Source organism: Hippocampus bargibanti, linkage group LG05 (assembly GCF_051943395.1).
Source record: "Hippocampus bargibanti isolate YZ-2025 linkage group LG05, ASM5194339v1, whole genome shotgun sequence".
NCBI lineage: Eukaryota > Metazoa > Chordata > Actinopteri > Syngnathiformes > Syngnathidae > Hippocampus > Hippocampus bargibanti.
This window is the reverse complement of record NC_142738.1, coordinates 22,126,158-22,149,576: the sequence shown is the minus strand read 5'-3', so window position 1 is coordinate 22,149,576 and position 23,419 is coordinate 22,126,158. Positions and strand designations below refer to the sequence as shown.

General features: G+C 40.8%; 2 protein-coding genes across 4 annotated transcripts in view; one reads left to right on the top strand and one right to left on the bottom strand.

Annotated features, from left to right (window-relative positions):
* The first annotated feature begins 2,248 nt into the window (after positions 1 to 2,248).
* Positions 2,249 to 7,844, top strand: LOC148898226 (uncharacterized). Its single transcript, XM_088995948.1, has 2 exons — positions 2,249 to 2,252; positions 4,648 to 7,844. Exons 1-2 carry the CDS (start codon positions 2,249 to 2,251, stop codon positions 6,003 to 6,005), a joined length of 1,362 nt encoding a protein of 453 aa, XP_088852074.1. The 3' UTR covers positions 6,006 to 7,844.
* Positions 7,845 to 9,230: 1,386 nt separating this feature from the next.
* Positions 9,231 to 23,419, bottom strand: part of lrrc56 (leucine rich repeat containing 56) — a 47,789-nt gene continuing 33,600 nt past the window's right edge. For all 3 annotated transcript variants that reach the window (XM_088997311.1, XM_088997309.1, XM_088997310.1), the window contains 10 exons: positions 22,372 to 22,432; positions 21,976 to 22,072; positions 21,668 to 21,865; positions 13,801 to 13,969; positions 13,520 to 13,726; positions 13,369 to 13,436; positions 12,965 to 13,101; positions 11,724 to 11,905; positions 11,240 to 11,570; positions 9,231 to 11,060 (listed from right to left, as the gene is read on the bottom strand). In XM_088997311.1, the coding sequence (XP_088853437.1) occupies positions 10,973 to 11,060; positions 11,240 to 11,570; positions 11,724 to 11,905; positions 12,965 to 13,101; positions 13,369 to 13,436; positions 13,520 to 13,726; positions 13,801 to 13,969; positions 21,668 to 21,865; positions 21,976 to 22,072; positions 22,372 to 22,418 (1,524 nt within the window). In that variant the 5' untranslated portion in view covers positions 22,419 to 22,432 and the 3' untranslated portion in view covers positions 9,231 to 10,972. The remainder of the gene's footprint in view (positions 11,061 to 11,239; positions 11,571 to 11,723; positions 11,906 to 12,964; positions 13,102 to 13,368; positions 13,437 to 13,519; positions 13,727 to 13,800; positions 13,970 to 21,667; positions 21,866 to 21,975; positions 22,073 to 22,371; positions 22,433 to 23,419) is intronic.

Here is a 23,419-nt window from a genome sequence, read left to right as displayed (position 1 = left end):
CTGGCGCCATACTGTGTGTTGTTATAGTCATTATTGATGATGTTCAACGTCACACACAATATAAGCACTTTATTAGGGTTTGATTTACATGCTACATACAATAGTGCTGACCATTCATCCTGCTGGTCCCATTCAGTCCGGTCTTTATTAATATACAGCTGCCATCGGGTTGGGCCATTCGTTGACATTTTATCTGGATTTGTATTTTGGCTTCAGACAATCTTAAAAACATTAATTGAAAAAAATGGTATGTATGCAAGTTCTCAACATCGAGTGACATGTATGTGATTCTGTTGGCCCTGAGAATGGTCAAAGCTCTTCAAAAAAAAGCCCCATTGTATTTTAATGTAAAAGTAAAATACATTACAAAAAGCATGAAACACATTATATATTTAAATGCTGTATTTTCAGGGGTAGAAGCCTCACCCAAACTATTAGGCGCATCCCCAATGAATGGTGTATGAACGATATATAGGCGCACCGGACTATAGGGCGCACGTTCAATGAATGACATGAATGACAATGAATGACATACACTTGTATCGCAGCATGGACCGCACACTAATTCTTCTACATGGGTAAATTGTGGCGTTGGCTGGTGAAAGTAGTTGCGAGACCTGTTGTGGCTCAATATTACTTCGCATATAAGGCGCACCGACCGGCATGTACGCCGCGATTATTGTTTTTGAGGTGCAGTTTGTCCCAGTAAAACTCAAGACTTGTGAAAATAGTACAACAAAATCAGATAACTATGTTCAAGAGATAACGGGAGATGCTTATTGAATGCACTGAATGTACAATGAAAATGCAAGGGGCTTGAAATTCACGATATTTACAAGATCATTTTGTACTTGCCAAAGAAAAATGGGCATGAGACTCTAATGATAGTCTTGGATAGTAGAGCTTTCGTACCCGTAGTTGAATATTTGTTTTTAAATAAAAATAAATCACTGATTATTTCATTATTTGTGAGTTTCATAATGGCAGTCCAGTAATCGACTGTGAAGCACGTCTGCCTCACCATGCAGAGGGGCTGGACTTGATTCTGGCGCCGGTGTTTCTGTCTGTGGAATTTGCAAGTTCTCCCCATGCTTTTGTTGGTTTTCTCCAGAGAATCCGGTTTCCTCCCACATTCCAGAAACATGTTTGGTTGGTTAATGGAACACTCTAATTTTCCCGCAGGTGTGAGCGTGAGCGCGGACGTTGGTTCATCTGTGTGCCTAGCGAATGGCAGTCAACCAGTTCGCCTACTAGCCAAAGACAGCTGGGATAGGCTCCAGCACGACCCACAACCCGTGTGAGGAAAAGTGGTTTAGAAAATGGATGGATGGATGGATGGATGGATGGATGGATGGATGGATGGATGGATGGATGGATGGATGGATGGATGGATGGATGGATGGATGGATGTTGTGTTATTGATTTTTTAAAGTACTCTCAATAAAATCGAGCTGAACTGAGATACTGTAAACATACCAATGGATAGATTCCAACTTTTGTGTGCTGCTTTTATACACTGAGCAGGTACAGTTTGATGTCTTGAGCAGGACTGTTTGTTTTGTATTTTATTCAGTGCTTTTCTATTCTATTTTAATATCTTCTGTTTGCTATGTAACCAAGCTTGTGAGGCATTCAACTCCAAATGCTGCCAAAAGTGACCGAATCGTACCAATTTGTTAGTTTAAGCATCAAGATAAACTATAAATCCCCCCAAAAATAGCAAGAGCAGCTATAGTAGCATGGTTATGAAAACGATTTTGGGCAATGACAGTTACAGTAAACCATGGATTTGCTGTTATATCTGTCAAACACCAGGCAGCGTGTTCATGAACGGCCGAGTATCCAAAGCATTGCCTCCACCAAATTCAATGCGTCACATTCTTTGGATCATGAGTTGTTTCTTGTCATGTCCAAGTGCATGGTATGTATGCAAGTTCTCAACATCGAGTGACATGTATGTGATTCTGTTGGCCCTGAGAATGGTCAAAGCTCTTCAAAAAAAAGCCCCATTGTATTTTAATGTAAAAGTAAAATACATTACAAAAAGCATGAAACACATTATATATTTAAATGCTGTATTTTCAGGGGTAGAAGCCTCACCCAAACTATTAGGCGCATCCCCAATGAATGGTGTATGAACGATATATAGGCGCACCGGACTATAGGGCGCACGTTCAATGAATGACATGAATGACAATGAATGACATACACTTGTATCGCAGCATGGACCGCACACTAATTCTTCTACATGGGTAAATTGTGGCGTTGGCTGGTGAAAGTAGTTGCGAGACCTGTTGTGGCTCAATATTACTTCGCATATAAGGCGCACCGACCGGCATGTACGCCGCGATTATTGTTTTTGAGGTGCAGTTTGTCCCAGTAAAACTCAAGACTTGTGAAAATAGTACAACAAAATCAGATAACTATGTTCAAGAGATAACGGGAGATGCTTATTGAATGCACTGAATGTACAATGAAAATGCAAGGGGCTTGAAATTCACGATATTTACAAGATCATTTTGTACTTGCCAAAGAAAAATGGGCATGAGACTCTAATGATAGTCTTGGATAGTAGAGCTTTCGTACCCGTAGTTGAATATTTGTTTTTAAATAAAAATAAATCACTGATTATTTCATTATTTGTGAGTTTCATAATGGCAGTCCAGTAATCGACTGTGAAGCACGTCTGCCTCACCATGCAGAGGGGCTGGACTTGATTCTGGCGCCGGTGTTTCTGTCTGTGGAATTTGCAAGTTCTCCCCATGCTTTTGTTGGTTTTCTCCAGAGAATCCGGTTTCCTCCCACATTCCAGAAACATGTTTGGTTGGTTAATGGAACACTCTAATTTTCCCGCAGGTGTGAGCGTGAGCGCGGACGTTGGTTCATCTGTGTGCCTAGCGAATGGCAGTCAACCAGTTCGCCTACTAGCCAAAGACAGCTGGGATAGGCTCCAGCACGACCCACAACCCGTGTGAGGAAAAGTGGTTTAGAAAATGGATGGATGGATGGATGGATGGATGGATGGATGGATGGATGGATGGATGGATGGATGGATGGATGTTGTGTTATTGATTTTTTAAAGTACTCTCAATAAAATCGAGCTGAACTGAGATACTGTAAACATACCAATGGATAGATTCCAACTTTTGTGTGCTGCTTTTATACACTGAGCAGGTACAGTTTGATGTCTTGAGCAGGACTGTTTGTTTTGTATTTTATTCAGTGCTTTTCTATTCTATTTTAATATCTTCTGTTTGCTATGTAACCAAGCTTGTGAGGCATTCAACTCCAAATGCTGCCAAAAGTGACCGAATCGTACCAATTTGTTAGTTTAAGCATCAAGATAAACTATAAATCCCCCCAAAAATAGCAAGAGCAGCTATAGTAGCATGGTTATGAAAACGATTTTGGGCAATGACAGTTACAGTAAACCATGGATTTGCTGTTATATCTGTCAAACACCAGGCAGCGTGTTCATGAACGGCCGAGTATCCAAAGCATTGCCTCCACCAAATTCAATGCGTCACATTCTTTGGATCATGAGTTGTTTCTTGTCATGTCCAAGTGCAAAGAAACATAAACCACAAAAGACGAGTTGTTTTGGATGCCTTCAGACGTTCGAGGACTCATTATACTGCACCTTGTTTTTTATGAAAGTGTTTTAAGATTGCAGATTTTAAAAATTGTGTGCTACTTTTATCAGGGTCTACGTCAGTTTGTTTTATTCGCCGATGTAGGTTTCACTGAGGATTTTTTTTTTTTTTGTCAAATGCCATTTCGGTGGTTTTACAGACACAGAAAGATAATCCATGCTATCTAACAGGACAAGTATTCTTCTCTGCCAAAGTCAGTAACCTTATTTCAACCTAAAAAAGATAGATTTACACTTACTCCGGACAAACGTTTTGAGCAACAAGAAAAAGCAATGACAGGAGGGTGGCCAAGTGAAGGACAGGCAAAATTTATTGACAGGTGATGTTCATGGACTCCCAGCTCCAAGCAAGCAAATGATTTTTCTCCAATAAGTTATATTGCAGTTGTAAAAGTTCTGGGTCCAATTGTGTTCCTGTTTATAAATTATTTCAAAGATGAAGAGCCTGACAAACATGCAATGTATTTTATTTTAAGTGTCCTGATTTTTTTTGGGGGGGGGGTTATCACCAGCCAATGTGGTTGAAGATGAAACACTCAACATCAAAACTGGGAATCGCAGATTTTGAACATTTTCCATATAGCAGACTGTCCTTAAAAGTTTCACAGGACTAGATGCACTTGTGTTAAAATGCCATAATATGCTTACGTCACCTTCTTAACACGCGACAAAGCAAGCGGTTTAGGCAGGCTCTGTGCCACTTACTGAAATATGAAAGGACTAACAATGGTACTTGTTTGCCAGAGTGAAAAGTGAAGATACGGCCCACCATCTTATGTTGGCACACACTATATATTGATTTATCCTCTGCACTTTGACTTTATTTTTGGACTAAATTGGATATTGCCCAGCGTACCAGCGAGCTTGCAAAAAGCTTTGCAGACCTCTGGTGTGGCTAAACACATTGCGGATTTACGAATGATTCAGTAACCAACATCACCATGGCAGTGAATAAATGCGAAAGTAAATTACCCGATACAGTATTGTGGTGTCAGATGAATATTTCAAAGAAAGCTATGGATTCTTAAATGTGTTCCTTTTTTATTGTCCTACAGGAAATACTACATTAAATCCTTGTAATCCTTGTATTCTCTTTCTCTCCAAGGTTGATACAAAAAACAACCTGGAGTATGTACCCGGTCACAAGAGGATCTGCTTACTTCTCTCTGGGAATACTACAAAAAAACTGCGAAATTTTCTGCAAACAATCACTTTTGGCCTTCAGGAAACACAACTAAGTTGCCGCCCCTGCCAGCAGAGTGTCCACCGACGTAAGAGTGAGTTGAACAGCAAACTTCGGCAAGCTACTTTGAAACCCGCTACTGTGGGTCCTCATGTGACCAAACTGCGGTATAATAACCCAGAAAAGAGTTTCCATCCAACTAAGACAACTAAATTGAAGAGTAGTGGACGGGAGGGTAGGGTATATCAACAAAGTATCCGCCCATCGATACATCAGTGTCACAAGCACATTAAGGAAACTTCCACACTACAGATGGCCATCGGTCCTCAAATAACCAAACTGGATGTTAAAGCCAACCAGCAGAATGGTCCACCACCAACCTACAAGAATACCAGGGGCACTCAGCAACTTCCATTTCAGACCATCATCTTAGACTTTGACAAATCCAAAGAGAATCGCCCAATTCAACAACAGAGTACTGACCCATCAAGGGCACATTCTCAGAAAACCAACCACGAGTATAATTCATTTGAAAAGAACATCCATCTATCAATCCTAAGTGATGAAAGACAAATTACTCAAGATCTTCCACAATCCATTCCCTTGGCCTCTTATAAAACACAAGTACAGACGAGGCCCCATCAGCAGAAGAAAAACAACCAGGAATGCAGACACCATCAACATCGTGTCCGTCCATCAAACCGCAAAGATTGCAAATTCATTCACCAAGAAATTTCAAAGGGCCTGAAAATAACCCAACTGGAATGTCCAAACAGACAGACTGTGCATCCAGTCCATAGGTATGACAACGACATTCAACAAGTGGTTGTACAACCCATCATGTTGGTCCCCGATATTTCCCAACTGCAGTGTAGCTCCCATCCGCATGGTCTTAGCCAACCAGTTGACAAGCCCACTAAAGTTACTTCTGAAGATATCCCTGATCCCATTAGCACGGGCCTTCAGATAACTGAAGTCAAGCGTGACTCAGATCAGCCATTTGTTCACACGTCAGGACAAAAGGATACTTGTGACACATTCTCTCACATTACCCGAGTAGAATTTTGTCCTCATCTGAAGAATAGTAATAAAGTACACAAGACTACTAGACACACTCGGCCACCTGACCCAAAACCCATCTCAATGTGCCTTCAGATAACCCCACTCTAGTGTGGTCTGCAAACTGTTCATCCAACAATTCATAAGGCTCGACTCATGACTCATTAAACTACAATTTGGAGAAGAGCATTCAAGAACCAGATTAATTTGTGCACCTACCACTGTGTGCAGCAAAACACCAAGGTTTTGTGCAAAGGTTAAATCTGGTTCCCAACAACAACCACTGGGATTTACTCAGACCAGAGGTTTGCAGGAGAGTTCTGTTGGTTGCACTTCAATAGGGTTTTTGTTGTCCAAGGATCATATCGGTCCTCGATATATGAACAGGCAGTAAAAGAGATACAAATCCCTAATTAGTACTGTGGCCCAATTTCTTCTATACTGTATTTTCAAATGACAGGTGAACAGACACTTGAAATAGCTGGTCTCAAAGCTCCAGTAAGCTGTCATCATTTTGCACAGGCTACTCCCAGACTATTGCTGCGTTAGTTGTTGGTTCACTCTATAGTTTTTACATTTTATTTTATGCTTGTGATTGTGTGTTGACAATTATTTTTATACAAATGATTGTTGCTGATTATTTTTTACACAAATAATCTGCTCTGCAGCTCCTTGAGCTGCACCTGATTGGAAAAAAAGTTAAATGAAATTAAAAAAAAGTAACTGGTGTGTCTTGAGGAAAGTACAAAGAGGTTTTACTGTTAAATATTGCATGCCATGGTTACAAGCAGAATAAATATCATACCAATGAACCAACAGATTTGCCACCGGAAAGGGAAAGTGGCAATTGTGGGCCTGGAGGCAGTTGAGAGTGGGTAATTCTTCCACTAGATCAGGGGTGTCAAACTCAGGTCCTGGATGGCCACCGTCCTGCATGTTTTCCAAGTGTCGCTGTTACAACACACCTGTTTCAAATGATCAGATTGTCAGCAAGCTTTGTGGAAGCCTGGCATTGAACCTGTTCGTTTCAATAAGGTGTGTGCAACAGGGAGACTTGGAAAATAGGGAGGGCGGCGGCCCTCCAGGACTGTGCATGAGGTGATTACTCTGATAGGTTTGGGTACCTTAATATCGCACATGAGCAAAGGGGCATTTCACATTTCGCTCATTTTGCTTCCAGTCAGGGACTTTCTCTCAACAAATAACATGTACAAACCACTGACAACCTAATCTGAGGTTTGACATGATCTTTTAATTAGAGTATCAATCAGGAAAAAAAACTGTCAAGTATCCTTGAGAGTTTTGAAAGGCGCTTAGAAATAACATGCATTATTATTAATTACAGCGGTGGGCCGTCAGAGCCAGCAAGGCCTTCTCTGCTGGCTTAACCTAATCAGACATCATTATCATAATTATAATAAAAGTCAATTTCATTAAAAAAGTATTTTTTCTAAATATATATATATATATATATATATTTATTCTACATACTGTTTTCTTGATGTTATATTATGTCCATTTGGTTATGCTCCTTTCAGTGTTGTAGTTTTAGGGCAGAGTTTTTAATCCAATCAGAATTCAGTTAGCTTGTGTCGCCAGGCTGTATGAAATCTGACCGACGCCTTCAGAATCAACAGTGAGGGCGTCTGTGCGCTGTACATGAACGGGCACATGTAGTTTATATATAGTTGCGATAGCCAATCAGATCACGAGTTGGCACAGTAAGGCCAGCTAGAGGGCCTCGCGTTGAACATGACACGTACGCGTCCTGTGATTGGATACTCACTTTACCTCAGCCCTCAGCGGAGGCAGCGCTATGCAAATCAACCAAGCTCCAACAGATCAGACCCGGAAACTTTAGCAGAAAAACCAAGTATATCTACTCGCTTTTTTTAACCCACAATGGCTGAAGGAGAGGACAACTCGCTGTCGCATGTAGGTAAGCCTATTCTCAAGAACAAATGAAAAAGATTTGTTGACTTTTATTTTCAACAGTACACAAGACTACTAGACACACTCGGCCACCTGACCCAAAACCCATCTCAATGTGCCTTCAGATAACCCCACTCTAGTGTGGTCTGCAAACTGTTCATCCAACAATTCATAAGGCTCGACTCATGACTCATTAAACTACAATTTGGAGAAGAGCATTCAAGAACCAGATTAATTTGTGCACCTACCACTGTGTGCAGCAAAACACCAAGGTTTTGTGCAAAGGTTAAATCTGGTTCCCAACAACAACCACTGGGATTTACTCAGACCAGAGGTTTGCAGGAGAGTTCTGTTGGTTGCACTTCAATAGGGTTTTTGTTGTCCAAGGATCATATCGGTCCTCGATATATGAACAGGCAGTAAAAGAGATACAAATCCCTAATTAGTACTGTGGCCCAATTTCTTCTATACTGTATTTTCAAATGACAGGTGAACAGACACTTGAAATAGCTGGTCTCAAAGCTCCAGTAAGCTGTCATCATTTTGCACAGGCTACTCCCAGACTATTGCTGCGTTAGTTGTTGGTTCACTCTATAGTTTTTACATTTTATTTTATGCTTGTGATTGTGTGTTGACAATTATTTTTATACAAATGATTGTTGCTGATTATTTTTTACACAAATAATCTGCTCTGCAGCTCCTTGAGCTGCACCTGATTGGAAAAAAAGTTAAATGAAATTAAAAAAAAGTAACTGGTGTGTCTTGAGGAAAGTACAAAGAGGTTTTACTGTTAAATATTGCATGCCATGGTTACAAGCAGAATAAATATCATACCAATGAACCAACAGATTTGCCACCGGAAAGGGAAAGTGGCAATTGTGGGCCTGGAGGCAGTTGAGAGTGGGTAATTCTTCCACTAGATCAGGGGTGTCAAACTCAGGTCCTGGATGGCCACCGTCCTGCATGTTTTCCAAGTGTCGCTGTTACAACACACCTGTTTCAAATGATCAGATTGTCAGCAAGCTTTGTGGAAGCCTGGCATTGAACCTGTTTGTTTCAATAAGGTGTGTGCAACAGGGAGACTTGGAAAATAGGGAGGGCGGCGGCCCTCCAGGACTGTGCATGAGGTGATTACTCTGATAGGTTTGGGTACCTTAATATCGCACATGAGCAAAGGGGCATTTCACATTTCGCTCATTTTGCTTACAGTCAGGGACTTTCTCTCAACAAATAACATGTACAAACCACTGACAACCTAATCTGAGGTTTGACATGATCTTTTAATTAGAGTATCAATCAGGAAAAAAAACTGTCAAGTATCCTTGAGAGTTTTGAAAGGCGCTTAGAAATAACATGCATTATTATTAATTACAGTGGTGGGCCGTCAGAGCCAGCAAGGCCTTCTCTGCTGGCTTAACCTAATCAGACATCATTATCATAATTATAATAAAAGTCAATTTCATTAAAAAAGTATTTTTTCTAAATATATATATATATATATTTATTCTACATACTGTTTTCTTGATGTTATATTATGTCCATTTGGTTATGCTCCTTTCAGTGTTGTAGTTTTAGGGCAGAGTTTTTAATCCAATCAGAATTCAGTTAGCTTGTGTCGCCAGGCTGTATGAAATCTCACCGACGCCTTCAGAATCAACAGTGAGGGCGTCTGTGCGCTGTACATGAACGGGCACATGTAGTTTATATATAGTTGCGATAGCCAATCAGATCACGAGTTGGCACAGTAAGGCCAGCTAGAGGGCCTCGCGTTGAACATGACACGTACGCGTCCTGTGATTGGATACTCACTTTACCTCAGCCCTCAGCGGAGGCAGCGCTATGCAAATCAACCAAGCTCCAACAGATCAGACCCGGAAACTTTAGCAGAAAAACCAAGTATATCTACTCGCTTTTTTTAACCCACAATGGCTGAAGGAGAGGACAACTCGCTGTCGCATGTAGGTAAGCCTATTCTCAAGAACAAATGAAAAAGATTTGTTGACTTTTATTTTCAACAAATAGTTCATTTTGTGAACATCTTGTTGTTTTTCTTATATTAAACTGACATTTTGTAATTTAGCGTAAAATCTTGTTAAAGATTGCATATTCTTGGTGGACTTAATAAAACTTTGTGGACAAATGATTTTAAATTTCCTTTTATTTTTAAGTGTTTGCAGTATCACGTATAGTGACAAGTTCTAATTGCTGATGCAGATTTATTGATGTGTAATTGCTCCGGAAAATAGCCTGTGTTGTAGACGATTAACGTGATGCCACGCCCAGTACTGCGCGCATGTGCTTTTGTAAATGATATCTCCAGCCGTTGTGTCATAAATTATGGTATTACGGGGGATATTTGTTCAAGTCGGACTAAGCAGGACTTCAATGAAGGCCTAGGTGTGAAATGCACGGACCGCCACTGATTAATTATTGTTCTCTAAACTATACCCTTGGGTGAACCCAGATGGAAGTAAATGCTAAATGGCCAAAACTGACATGGGGCAGAGAAAATACAATTGTTGTATTCACGCCACTGACATGACTTGGCCATCTATAGCAATTCTCCTGGGTGGGCACACGACGGATGGTAACAGAACCATTCAATTTGAATGACTTCAATTTCTAAAGACCCACTGCCAAGCCTGCTGCAATGTATCCTTTCGACTTACTGCCCTCAGGTGGCACATACGGCTATCACAACACGAAAAATCAAATCGACTTTTTTACCGTACACCTGATCTTAAATGCACGATTTCACGATTTATTCATTTATTCACATTTTGTCTAGTGTAATTTGCAGTCAAAAGACGAGTTCAAGTAAAACACGGAGAAACTGTCAAAACAAAACTGCCGTCTGATTTGCCATTGCTACATAGTTTTTGGTGGAATTATGCCATTGTTCATCTCTATTAGGTCATATTTACAGATGACTCTAATAATTTCGGGTAAAATACACACACGGTTGTACATGTAAGTGATTTGTCTTTTTTATACACCACCGTGGTAGGGGCTAAAGAGTAAAACAAACACAAAAAAACAAGTTAATTTTCACCATTGAGCAAAAGGTTCCAATCGAGCATATAAAAATATGTCTCTCGTCCGGACTTTGTAATTATACTAATTCCAGTCACAACTTTTATTTGTGCTCACTCTGAAGGCACTTGAAGTGGCTGCTCTCTCCAGGATCTTGGGCAGCTCACTTTTGTTGCCAGGCTGTACACACCCATCTCTAAACTGAAAGAGATGCAATGTAAATAAATTCAACCACAGTTATATATATATATATATATATATATATATATATATATATATATATATATATATATATATATATATATATATATATATATATATATATATATATATATATATATATATCTCTGAATATATAAATGATTGTAATAATGTTTTACCATAAGTCCTTCTGCTGCCCTCCTAGGTTACTTAATTTAGATGGATGGGTAATGCTTGAAGGCGATGGCGGGCAGGGCTTATTTATCCTTGTCATCTGCTGCTTGAATGGTATGTCGGTATGTGCATTGCCTGTGGCCTTCACAACTCTACATCCTTCGCCGCAGGAAAGCTTTTGTCCTGAATTGGCTGGGTTGAGTCGAATTCTATGTGCAGAGATTCTTATGGGTTTCTTCCTACCAGAGACTGATTTGGAATTTAGAGGTGGACGAGGCAAATGTATGTTGCCACAGAAAACTGACTCCACATCAGCCAACATGAGTTTAAGCTGGTCTGAAAACAATAGTAAGAAAACACAAAATTAAGCATTTGCTCAGTCATATTTTACAACTTGGCATCACAAAGTTCAGCCTCCATGTCTGATGTACTACAGTATTTGTATTCTGAAAAAAAACTGTCAGTATGTTCTTTTCTAAGTGTTTTTACCTGTACATTTAGACTTCAGAGATGAATTAGATGGTGTCGTGTCACAATGTTCTTCATCACTTTTTTTGCTGCTTTTTGTGTCACATCCTTCCCCTTCATCATAATTGGCCTGTATATAGTCCTTGCCATGTTGAACAACTAGTACCTGGGGTAGTCTATCTCTGTGTATTTTTTTGAGATGCCTAGAATAGACATGTGTGAGTCATGTACATACAGAAGAAGTCATATTAAGCTGATTAATTGAACATGAAATCACATTTAGCAGAGGCCACAGTGATCAATTGGTGATCATCTATTGATTAAAATTGTACTTTGGGATAATTTGGTCTGATTATTCCAAATGAGACTTTCATAACAGGTTAATTGTGATTATTTCATTCCAAATTACACATTTAAAACAATGCGGAACATTTGTTCCATAGCAGAATCTTTGTCGGTGCCAGTTTGCCAGCACATCCATTACAGCAGGGCAGTCAAACACGGGCCACATTGGAAAGCTGTTATGACTGGACATAAAATAAAAATATGATTGTCACATATTACATATCATTGGTGTTGGGTGGACACCTCATGTCCCAATATGGTAATTATTTTTCCATAAATACCTGTATATACTTGTATTATTTGTCAGTCAAATTGTATAATTGTATTTTTACACATTTTTGAGCATTTTAATGTATTTGAAATGGCTTTCTTCAACGATGCGATGTTAATGATGGAACAAACATGGCATTTCTGGGGCCTCTCCAAGAGTGATGATGTTGTACCTATAGTACAAAGGTTCCATCCAACCGCAAAAATATACTGTACACAAGAAATCGATGAATTACTAGTCTTGAAATCAGGACATTCTCAGAAATAAAGAATACTGTATGTAGTTTTTGTATTTCACGGAGAAACAAAGTCGATGTGTCAGGCCGGATCTGGTCGCTAGCCTTGAGTTTGACAACTGCATTGCACTGCCAGACACCTTAGAGCTGGTTAAATGGCTTGCCAAAATAAAGAAATCGACCAGGTTGCTACGACAGTTAACAGGCAAAGTAGGCCAACCGTCAAAAGGAACCATATGAATCCTGGCATTAGCATTAACGGCAGTAGTCTCCTTCTCAGCCATCCGGAAGAAAGTAGAATACATAGAAGAAGAGTCCCACCCCTATTATTTATTCACACTCCCATAAATTTACACAATCAGTTATCAAACTAAAATACTGTAAATATCTAATGAAGAGGTAGCTATATACCTGCAGTGTTCCTCCCTCCAGGTTCTCACTTCAACAAGCACATCGTTGATCTCTTTCCCATCAATGTCAGGAGAGTTCAGCATGTGAGCATGAATGGGCTGGTCAAGGGGGATAAAAGCAGACATACAGGGTACTGTCTGTGAAAGGAAAAAAATGTGTACATATACACTGAGTCAAGAGAGCTGAATAAGCAGAGACTAAAAGAAAAAAGAGAAAGCATCACAGCAGAGGTTCACCATGAGCACGACCATAACTTAATGAACACTATTACAAGATAAGTATGAAAATATCTCCCATCCCAAATAATGCTCAGCAAAAATGTTGAACTTGGAGTTCATCTGGATTCCATTGTAAAATGTACTTTCACAACAAAGTGAAATCAAGCTTTATTCCATGCTACCTACCTTCAACTTTTCACGTCTTGCTCGTATAGCCTTGACAGGGTTACCACAGAACACAATCTTACCAGCTCCTGCACAGATTATGTATTATTTCAAAATGAGAGCGACTATAGTAAGTAAACATTCATGTGAACTATCTATAACAGTATGTAACCATGTGTTAGGACACTGCAGTCTTCATTGACTTCAGTTAAGTCTGAATCCTCAAAATCAGGTGTGGACAGCGGAGACGAAAGAAACCCAGATGAATTTGTTGATATCGGTCTGGACCCAGTTGTGCTTGTCAATGAGGGTGGCCCAAGGCTCGAGGCAAGGAGCCTGGATGAGCTTGGCCAGCTGTGTACACCAGGTGCTTCTGTTTCTACATAGAAAATGACACATTTTATGAAAACATCTTTCAACAAAAGGTTAATTCACAAGAAAACTAAAGCGTACGGTCTTCGGTTGATGCAGGTGAGAAGTGCCTGAGGCAATTTCGGAGGATAGCCCAGTCTTCCCACATGGTGCTGCTCGAGCGCAACCTGCCATCCTCCACTCTTGCATTGTCAAGGTAACACAGCTGTGGAACCAACTCACTCACTGTTTCCCGATAATTGTAGTCGGTCTGGTGGGGTGAGCAATTGAAAGTAAGGTAGCATAACTCGATGTGACTTGAACTTCAGGTTTAAATATGGCACACAACAGAATAATTTATGTTAAAGGACAACCGACACCGCCGGACAAGTTGTGTCCATAATTTGTGAAATCGCTTCAAATGATTTCTACTGAGCGTGTTTTACAAAGATTCCACCGCATATACGTACATTTCATGTTTTAAGACTCGCGGTGAATATTCAGGAAGTCTTGTTTTTGAGTTAGTTGGTGACGATATCTACCGTGACGTCATGGTAGGTACCGTCACTGACCGAGAAAGCGACAATGCATTTTGGGTACTTTGTTTTGTCTGAAAATGTCGTGTTGATCCGTATTGATGGCGAAATTAGAAGGAAAACACTTGAATAACACACCAAGACTACTATTTGATACTCGCTGACACAAATTCCCAGCAGACAAATCAGCCCATTTCCAACGGAATTTGGGCGCCATCTTGTGCATTTTCTGGGACGCTACATTAGTGTCATTGACACCTCGAATTGATCTGGGAGAACTTGTTTAGTCGATTGCAAACATTTATGCTTTCCTCTTCAGAACTATTTGAATCATATTCATAACTGGATGAGTAACAAGAAAGCATCTTCTCCGAATCTGAAGCCATTGTTTAGATTCTCGAGCAAAGCGACATGTCTTGGCGTGACATCACAAACAAGGGGGCGGGACCTTCTGAAACTCTGCATCTCCGGGGTCATTTTGAAGTAGTTTTCGGACACTGGAAGTCATTTTCATTGGTGTTTTTCATTTGACTAAAAATATCAGCCTGCATGTTTTGAGTATTATAGATGCTATAATACGTTTTTCTGATGTCAGTTAGGAAACAAAAAATGGTGTCGGTTGTCCTTTAAATGATCATATCAAAGCTCATTGTTTGATCTGAACATTGCTCATCATCTACCAAACTACTAAAAAATAAATAAATCAAAGGGGGAAATGGAAGCGGCAGGAGAATGTGAGGATTAGGGAGAGAGGAAATGAGCGGTTGTTTGTTTGTGCATTGGAAAGAGCTTGACAAACTCAAGTTGCCAAGTCAAACCCTGAGCTGCTACAAAGCGCAAGCCTAATACATATTCAGCTCAGCCCTTCACTTTGCCCTAGTTTCCTCAATTAATTCTCTTTTGGTGAGCATAAATAAACTATTTTACAGGGGCCCTGTTCCATAGCCACGTTATTAGTGCCTTGCACGCTGGGTCCGAGAGGACATTAATTTCATCTTTGCTGTATGTGATGCATATTAGCATATTTGACAATCTTCTTCTTTTTCTTTCGGCTTTTCCCTTCAATGGGTCGCCACAGCAAATCAGTGTCCTCCATCTTTAGAGGTTTGATCAGCATGTTTGTTTTCGCCAAGCTTTTACGTCGGATGCCCTTCCTGACACAAACCTCTGTATTTATCCGGGCTTCGGACCGCCCCAAGAGGACTTAAGTCCCTTTGTGGCTACAGAACAAGCAACTCGCTCAATAAAAGGCTCCCGAACACAAAAAGGTCAACGGCAGAGCAACATTCAAAAAAGCAAAAACTATACTCACCATTTGATGAGAATGCTCTGATCTTACCGTGAAATTGGCATCTCTTTCCCCATACATCGTAATTTATATGAATAATAATAATAATCTTCTTCTTTTCCTTTCGGCTTTTCCCCTCAGGGGTCGCCACAGCGAATCAATGTCCTCCATCTATCCCGGTTTTGTGCATCCTCTTCTCTCACACCAGCTACCTTCATGTCCTCTTTGACCACATCCATAAACCTCCTCATTGGTCTTCCTCTCGGTCTCCTGCCTGGCAGTTCAAGACTCAGCATCCTTCTCCCGATATAGTCACTCTCTCTCCCCTGCACATGTCCAAACCATCTCAGTCTGTCCTCTCTGACTTTCTCTCCAAAGCCTCTAATATGAGTTGTCCCTCTAATGTACTCATTCCTGATCCTATCCAACCTGGTCACTCCCAAAGAAAACCTCAACATCTTCAGCTCTGCTCCCTCCAGCTCTGCTTCCTGTCTTTTCTTCAGTGGCACTGTCTCCAGTCCAAACATCATGGCTGGTCTCACCATGGTTTTATACACTTTTCCTTTCATCCTAGCTGAAACCCTTCTATCACACATCACACCTGACATTTTTCTCCAGCCGCTCCAGCCTGCCTGGACACGCTTCTTCACCTCTTTTCCACACTCTCCATTGCTCTGGACAGTTGACCCCAAGTACTTAGAATCCTCCACGTTCTTTATCTCTTCTCCCTGTAGCATCACGCTTGCACTTGGATCCCTCTCATTCACACACATATATTCCGTCTTGCTGCGACTGATCTTCATTCCTCTCCTTTCCAGGGCATATCTCCACAGCTCTAGTTTCTCCGCCACCTGTTCCCTGTTCTCGCTACAGATCACAATGTCATCTGCAAACATCATGGTCCAAGGAGATTCTTGTCTAACATCGTCTGTCAGCCTGTCCATCACCATAGCAAACAAGAAGGGGCTCAGAGCTGACCCCTGGTGGAGTCCCACCTCCACCTTGAATTCCTCAGTCATACCGACAGCACACCTCACAACTGTCTTACAGTCATGATACATGTTTTTTACCGCTCTAACATACTTTTCCGTCACTCCAGACTTCCTCATGCAATGCCACAGCTCTTCCCTGGGCACCCTGTCATACGCTTTCTCCAGATCTAGAAAGACACAATGCAATTCCTTCTGACCTTCTCTGTACTTCTCTATCAGCATTCTTAAAGCAAACATTGCATCTGTCGTACTCATTTTTGGCATGAAGCCATACTGCTGCTCACAAATGTTCACTTCTGCTCTTAGTCGAGCTTTACCTATTTAACTACTCTTTCCCAGACTTTCATTGTATGGCTCATCAACTTTATTCCTCTGTAATGAGTACAACTCTGCACATCTCCTTTGTTCTTAAAAATGGGCACGAGTACACTTCGTCTCCATTCTTCAGGCATCTGTTCACCATCTAAGATCTTGTTGAATAACCCAGTCAGGAACACCACCGCCACCTCTCCAAGACACTTCCATACCTCGATTGGTAAATCATCAGGCCCGAGTGCCTTTCCCCCCTTCATCCTCTTCAGCGCCCTCCTCACTTCATCCTTGCTAATGCTTGCTACGTCTTGGTCCACAACATTCATGTCTTCTACTCTTTGTTCCTTCTCATTTTCCTCATTCATCAATTCTTCAACGTACTCTTTCCATCTTGCCATCACACTACTGGCACCTGTTAATACATTGCCATCTCTATCCTTAATCACCCGAACCTGCTGCAGGTCCTTATCATCTTTGTCTCTCTGTCTCGCCAGCCTGTAAAGATCAGTCTCACCTGCCTTGCTGTCCAGCCGAGCATATAAGTCATCATAGGCCTCTTGTTTGACCTTTGCCACCTTTACTTTAACCGTGCGCTGCATCTCCTTGTACTGCTGTCTACTCTCGTCCGTCCTCTCAGTGTCCCACTTCTTCTTTGCTAACCTCTTTCTCTGTACACACTCCTGCACCTCCCCATTCCACCACCAAGTCTCCTTATCTACCTTTCTTCCACTAGATACACCAAGTACTTTCCGACCTGTGTCTCTGATTATGTTCACTGTAGTTTGCCAGTCATCTGGAAGGACCTCTTGCCCACCCAGTGCTTGTCTTACCTCCTTCCTAAATGTCATGCAACACTCTTCCTTTTTCAACTTCCACCATTTTGTCCTCACTTCAGCCTTTGGTTTCTTCATCTTCCTCACTGCCAGTGTCATCCTACACACCACCAACCTATGCTGTCTGGCTACACTCTCACCAACCACTACTTTGCAGTTACTGATTTCCTTTAGATGGCGCCGTTGACACAAAATGTAGTCTACCTGTGTACTTCTGCCTCCACTCTTATAGGTCACCCTATGTTCCTGTCTCTTCTGAAAGAAAGTATTCACAATAGCCATTTGCATTCTCTTAGCAAAGTCAACCACCATCTGTCCTTCAGCGTTCCTCATCTGGAGTCCAAACCTACCCATCACCTCCTCATCATCTTGTTTCCTGCTCCAACATGTCCATTAAAGTCTCCACCAATTACAACCCTCTCACTTCTCGGGATGTTCTGTATGACTTCATCAAAGTCCAACCAAAATTCCTCCTTCTCCGCCAGCTCACATCCTACCTGTGGGGCATACCCACAAACAACATTGAACATCACACCTTCAATTTCTAGCTTCAGACTCATCATTCTATCTGATACTCTTTTTACTTCTAAGACATTCCTAACAAAATCCTCTTTTAAGATAACCCCAACTCCATTTCTCTTTCTGTCTTCACCATGATAGAACAACTTAAACCCTGACCCTAAGCTTCTAGCCTTGCTCCCTTTCCACCTGGTCTCCTGGACACACAGTATGTCTACCTTCCTTCTCTGCATCATGTCAACCAGCTCTCGACCTTTACCTGTCATTGTTCCAACATTCAAAGTTCCTACTCTTAGTTGTATACTCTTGGCGTTCCATTTCTCCCTTTTCCTCCGGGCACATCTCCCTCCCCTCCTTCTTCGACCAACAGTAGTCCATTTTCCACTGGCACCCTGAAGGTCAACAGTACCAATGGCGGCCGTTGTTAACCCGGGCCTCGACCGATCCGGTATGGATTAATAATAATAATAATAATAATAATAATAATAATAATAATAATAATAATAATAATAATAATAATAATAAGAATAATAAGAATTGATGAATTGATAGATTGATAAATTAATAAATTAATAAATTAATAAATTAATAGGGCGGCCCGGTAGTCGAGTGGTTAGCACACCGGCTTCACAGTGCAGAGGTCGCATGTTCTCCCTGGACCCGTGTGGGTTTTCTCCGGGTCCTCCGGTTTCCTCCCACACTCAAAAAACATGCATGGCAGGCAGATTGACCACTCCAAATTGTCCCTAGGTGTGAGTGTGAGAGTGACTGTTGTATGTCTTTGTGTGCCCTGCGATTGGCTGGCAACAAATTCAGGGTGTCCCCCGCCTCGTGTCCGAAGACAGCTGAGATAGGCTCCAGCAACCCCCGCGACCCTAATGAGGAATAAGCGGTACGGAAAATGAGATGAGAATAAATTAATAAAGTAATAAATTAATAAAATCAAACAATTATAAAATTATAACAACAACAATATAAAATAATAATAATAATAATAATAATAATAATAATAATAATAATAAATGTCATCTGTAAGCGCCTTTCAAAACTGTCAAGGTCACAGGATAAGTTTTTTCTGTAACGAAGTGCTAACATGGACAAAAGGCAAATGCTGCCCCCTCGTGGAAGGGAAAAAACACTGCCAAATGTCATAAAGCTGACTTTGACTTAGACTTGATACTGTTATAAATCAGCAGGAGAAAACTATTTCTCAGCCATAAGCAAAAGATGGAGGACATTGATTCGCTGTGGCGACCCCTTGAAGGGAAAAGCCGAAAGGAAAAGAAGAAGAAGAAGAAGCAAAATGTGCACTATTGAAGAGATTCTTGAGCCACCATGATATAACCCCAATTCCAGAAGATTTGGCATATTGTCCATTCTTCCATCAAGCAATCATCCATCCGTCCTTCTACCCATCCATCCATTTACTGATTGCTTATCACAAGGCTCACGGGACACTTGGCTTAAACATTAAGTTTTTTTAATGAATAATATTCTCTCATGATTCAGTTCTAAAGTATCACATATTAAATTTCTATCAAAACTGCATGGGTATTTTAGATGTTCTAAAACGTTTTTCTGATGTCAGTTAGGAAACAATAAAATTGTGTCGGTTGTCCTTTAAGTATCCCTGAGCTACAGTATTATCTATCTATCTATCTATCTATCAGAATCAGAATCAGAATACCTTTATTCGTCCCGCAATGGGGAAATTTGCATCTCTCTCTTTCTCTCTCTCTCTATATATATATATATATATATATATATATATATATATATATATATATATATATATATATATATATATATACAGTGAGACCTTGGCTTCGCGATACACACCCACCACGGCTGGCGGAGTGATCTTCGGATCAGGCGGAGTGATCTTCGGAGGAGCGGAAGCCCATGACTGAACAGCGCTCCAGCCGGCGCACCTTTCCACACCCCCTCTCTCTGAATTCACACGTCGATCGCCTCCGAGGAGCTTTTTGCAGATAATTTTAGGAAATGAATGCAAGATGATCCCCTAATAATCAACGTCGAGGAGAAGAAGGAGATCATTGAGAAACATGAACGAGGTGTGCGTTTGTGGCGTCACATGTGCACACCGCCGCTGTCATGTGAATCTCAGCCTGACACATCTCTCACGCTGTGTGTCACTTCCCTGAGAGTAACTTTCTACGACCATTCTACAAATAAAGAGCCCGGTACTGTTCACCATTGCTACCATCCTTCGCCTAAAAGTTTTACACAAAGGCGTTATTTCGTCAATGCTTTCACGTGACTAATGACACCAAAATTTTCAAGTGCGAGTTGACAGTTGGGGCGGGGCCGCCACTCACAACCTCCGCCAGACGAAGAAGACACTTCAATTTCATTTCATTTCAACGAGTCGCTTTCACCTCGCCAGTGATATGATTACGACGCCTCACGCCTCGCTGTGCTGGAAAGTCCAACAGTTTGCTTTGCCGGAGGTGATTGTTCACCGTGATCGCGTACGTTTGGTGCTTATCGGGATCGCGAATGTGCGTGGTGTGCGCGTTGATCCCCTCATACTGGGACATTTCAACGAGTCGCTGTCACCTCACTAGTGACAAGATTACGACGCCTCGCGCCTCGCTGAGTCTTGTGCTGGCAAGTTCAAGAGTTTGCTTTGCCCGAGGTGATTGTTAGCAGCGATGGCGTATGTTTGGTGCTTTCCGGGATCGCGAATGTCCTGGACGGATCGCCCTGCCCGCCTTTTTTTGTCGCATTTTATTCCGCTTCCGTGGAATCATCGGACTCGCGGCTTTTGTTGTAATAAAATCTGTGCCAGCACCTACGGGACTCGAAGTGGATGCAGATGACATCGAGGAGCTTGTTGCTGACCATAATGAGGTCCTCAACACAGAGGATTTCATTTGCCTTCAAAAAGACAAGCAGAAGCAGGCCATCCAGCAGTTGATGTGCAGGCTTTTATTGAACATTTCCATCCAGAAAAGGCTATGAGAATCATCAACATGATGAATGATAATGTGATGCCTCAGTTTCGTAAGATCTTAAAAGTCAGAAAGCAGCAGGTGTCAATTAAGAGCCATCAACGACCATCACAAATGTAAATAAAGTGACTTTATTATACAGTGCAGTGTATTTCTTTCATTACAATCCAATAGCACATTTATTATACATAGAATAGGGTATATAATAAGGTATATTTTATGGAGACCTGGGAATGGATTATTCTCATTTTATTTGTTTCCTATGGGAAAAATTTTTTGGGGATACACATTTTTCGCCTTACACACTCTGTCTGGGATCCAATTAAGTTCGGAAGCCAAGGTCTCACTGTGTATATATATATATATATATATATATATATATATATATATATATATATATATATATATATATATATATATATATATATATATATATATATTCCCTGATCTATATATATATATATATATATATATAGATCAGGGAAAAGCCGAAGATATATCTATTACTACCTACTTGTGTAGTAGTTGGGTTCGGCTGTAGACACACAGGATTTCCCTCCAAGGTGAGGGTCTCCAGTTTTCCACACAAACTGAGATATTGAACCTGGACGAGATCATCCACATCATTCCCTTCCAGGTCTAATGCTTGTAGATTCTCCAGCATGCCAACCGGACTCAAATCTGACACTTTGTTAAAGGCTAAGTACAGTTCCTGAAACATGGAAGACAACATAATAAAAAAACAACCAATGACCAAAAATACTCTTTGTAAATATTGAATAAAAGACGTATTTGAAAAGATACTGTGACTATGACAGGTACCCTGAGAGAGGAAAGAGTTGAAATTCCATCCAAGTCTTGTAGGCAGCAGCAAGACATCCAGAGAACCTGTAGGTGGGATAAGGTTGTTCCCAAGTTCCTATGGCAATAAAACACCTCTTACTTAATACTTCCTTTGCAAGTTGAAAACTTCACTGGAATTATCATTTGCATAAGTAATATATTTTCTATTTGATTTAATTGGCCTTCCAGTGTCAGGACTGTACATTTACAACATTGAGGTACGTGGTATATTGCATATTGATCACAAGAGCAACAGAAAATGGTTGGACGGTCTTTGGGCAGTTTATACTGTAAAATATGATGTCAGCAGATTCAAAACCACTTTGAAAACTTGAAGACTATGTTCATTTTGTGTACTGTGTCATTATTACTCACCGTGTCGACATAAGGACACTGTTGTTCATTTTGAGCTGCACCAGCATGGGCAAGTAAGAACCTATGGAATGAGATCACTATTGAAATGACAAATTAGATGACCTTTTTTAATGAGTTGTACAAAAGCCCTCAGTTAAACTCTAGAGAGCCAGGTGCTAAGATAGAGTGATTATCAGTCGAGACAAATATCAGATGCAGTATGGCATTTTGTTATATGTCAGTGTCTGCGCTTGTAAAAATCTGCACAATGATAAGAGATTATCTTAAAATTTCAAAACCTCTGGAAATTATTTCTTTCTTGTATTTATATATACAGTAAAGTCTCGTTATATCGATAGCGGATATATCGATAGTCCCGGTTATATCGATGCTATTTCTATGCACGCACGGAGAAAATTACATGCAAACAGGGTCGGATATATCGATAGTCCCGGTTATATCGATATTTTTTCGGACTCCCTTGAATATCGATATAACGAGACTTTACTGTATATAATTTTCCCCCAGTGGTTTCTACAAGATGTTGCCATTTTCTGGGAACCCCATGCACTTTTGAGAGAGAAATCCTTTATTTTTCCCACAATTGAGACATTTTGTTTGGTTCAAATAATAACAATGCAAAGTGAATAAAAAAAGTATATTGCATAAAAATCTGGAAAGTTGATTCAAATAGGATTGCAGTACATACCAAAAAATAGTGAGGAATAAGCGGTTCGAATATGAATGAATAAATGAATAATCCACCCATCCATCCATTTTCTGTACCGCTTATTCCTCATTAGGGTCGCAGGGGGTGCTGGAGCCTATCACAGCTGTCTTCGGGCACGAGGCGGGGGACACCCTGAATTGTTTGCCAGCCAATCGCAGGGCACACACAAAGACGAACAACAGTCACACCTAGGGACAATTTGTAGTGGTCAATCTGCCTCCATGCATGTTTTTGGAGTGTGGAAGGAAACCGGAGGATCCGGGGAGAACATGCAAACTGTACATAGGGAGGCCGGACCGGGACGCAAACCGGCGACCTCTGCATACCCATGAAAATTTC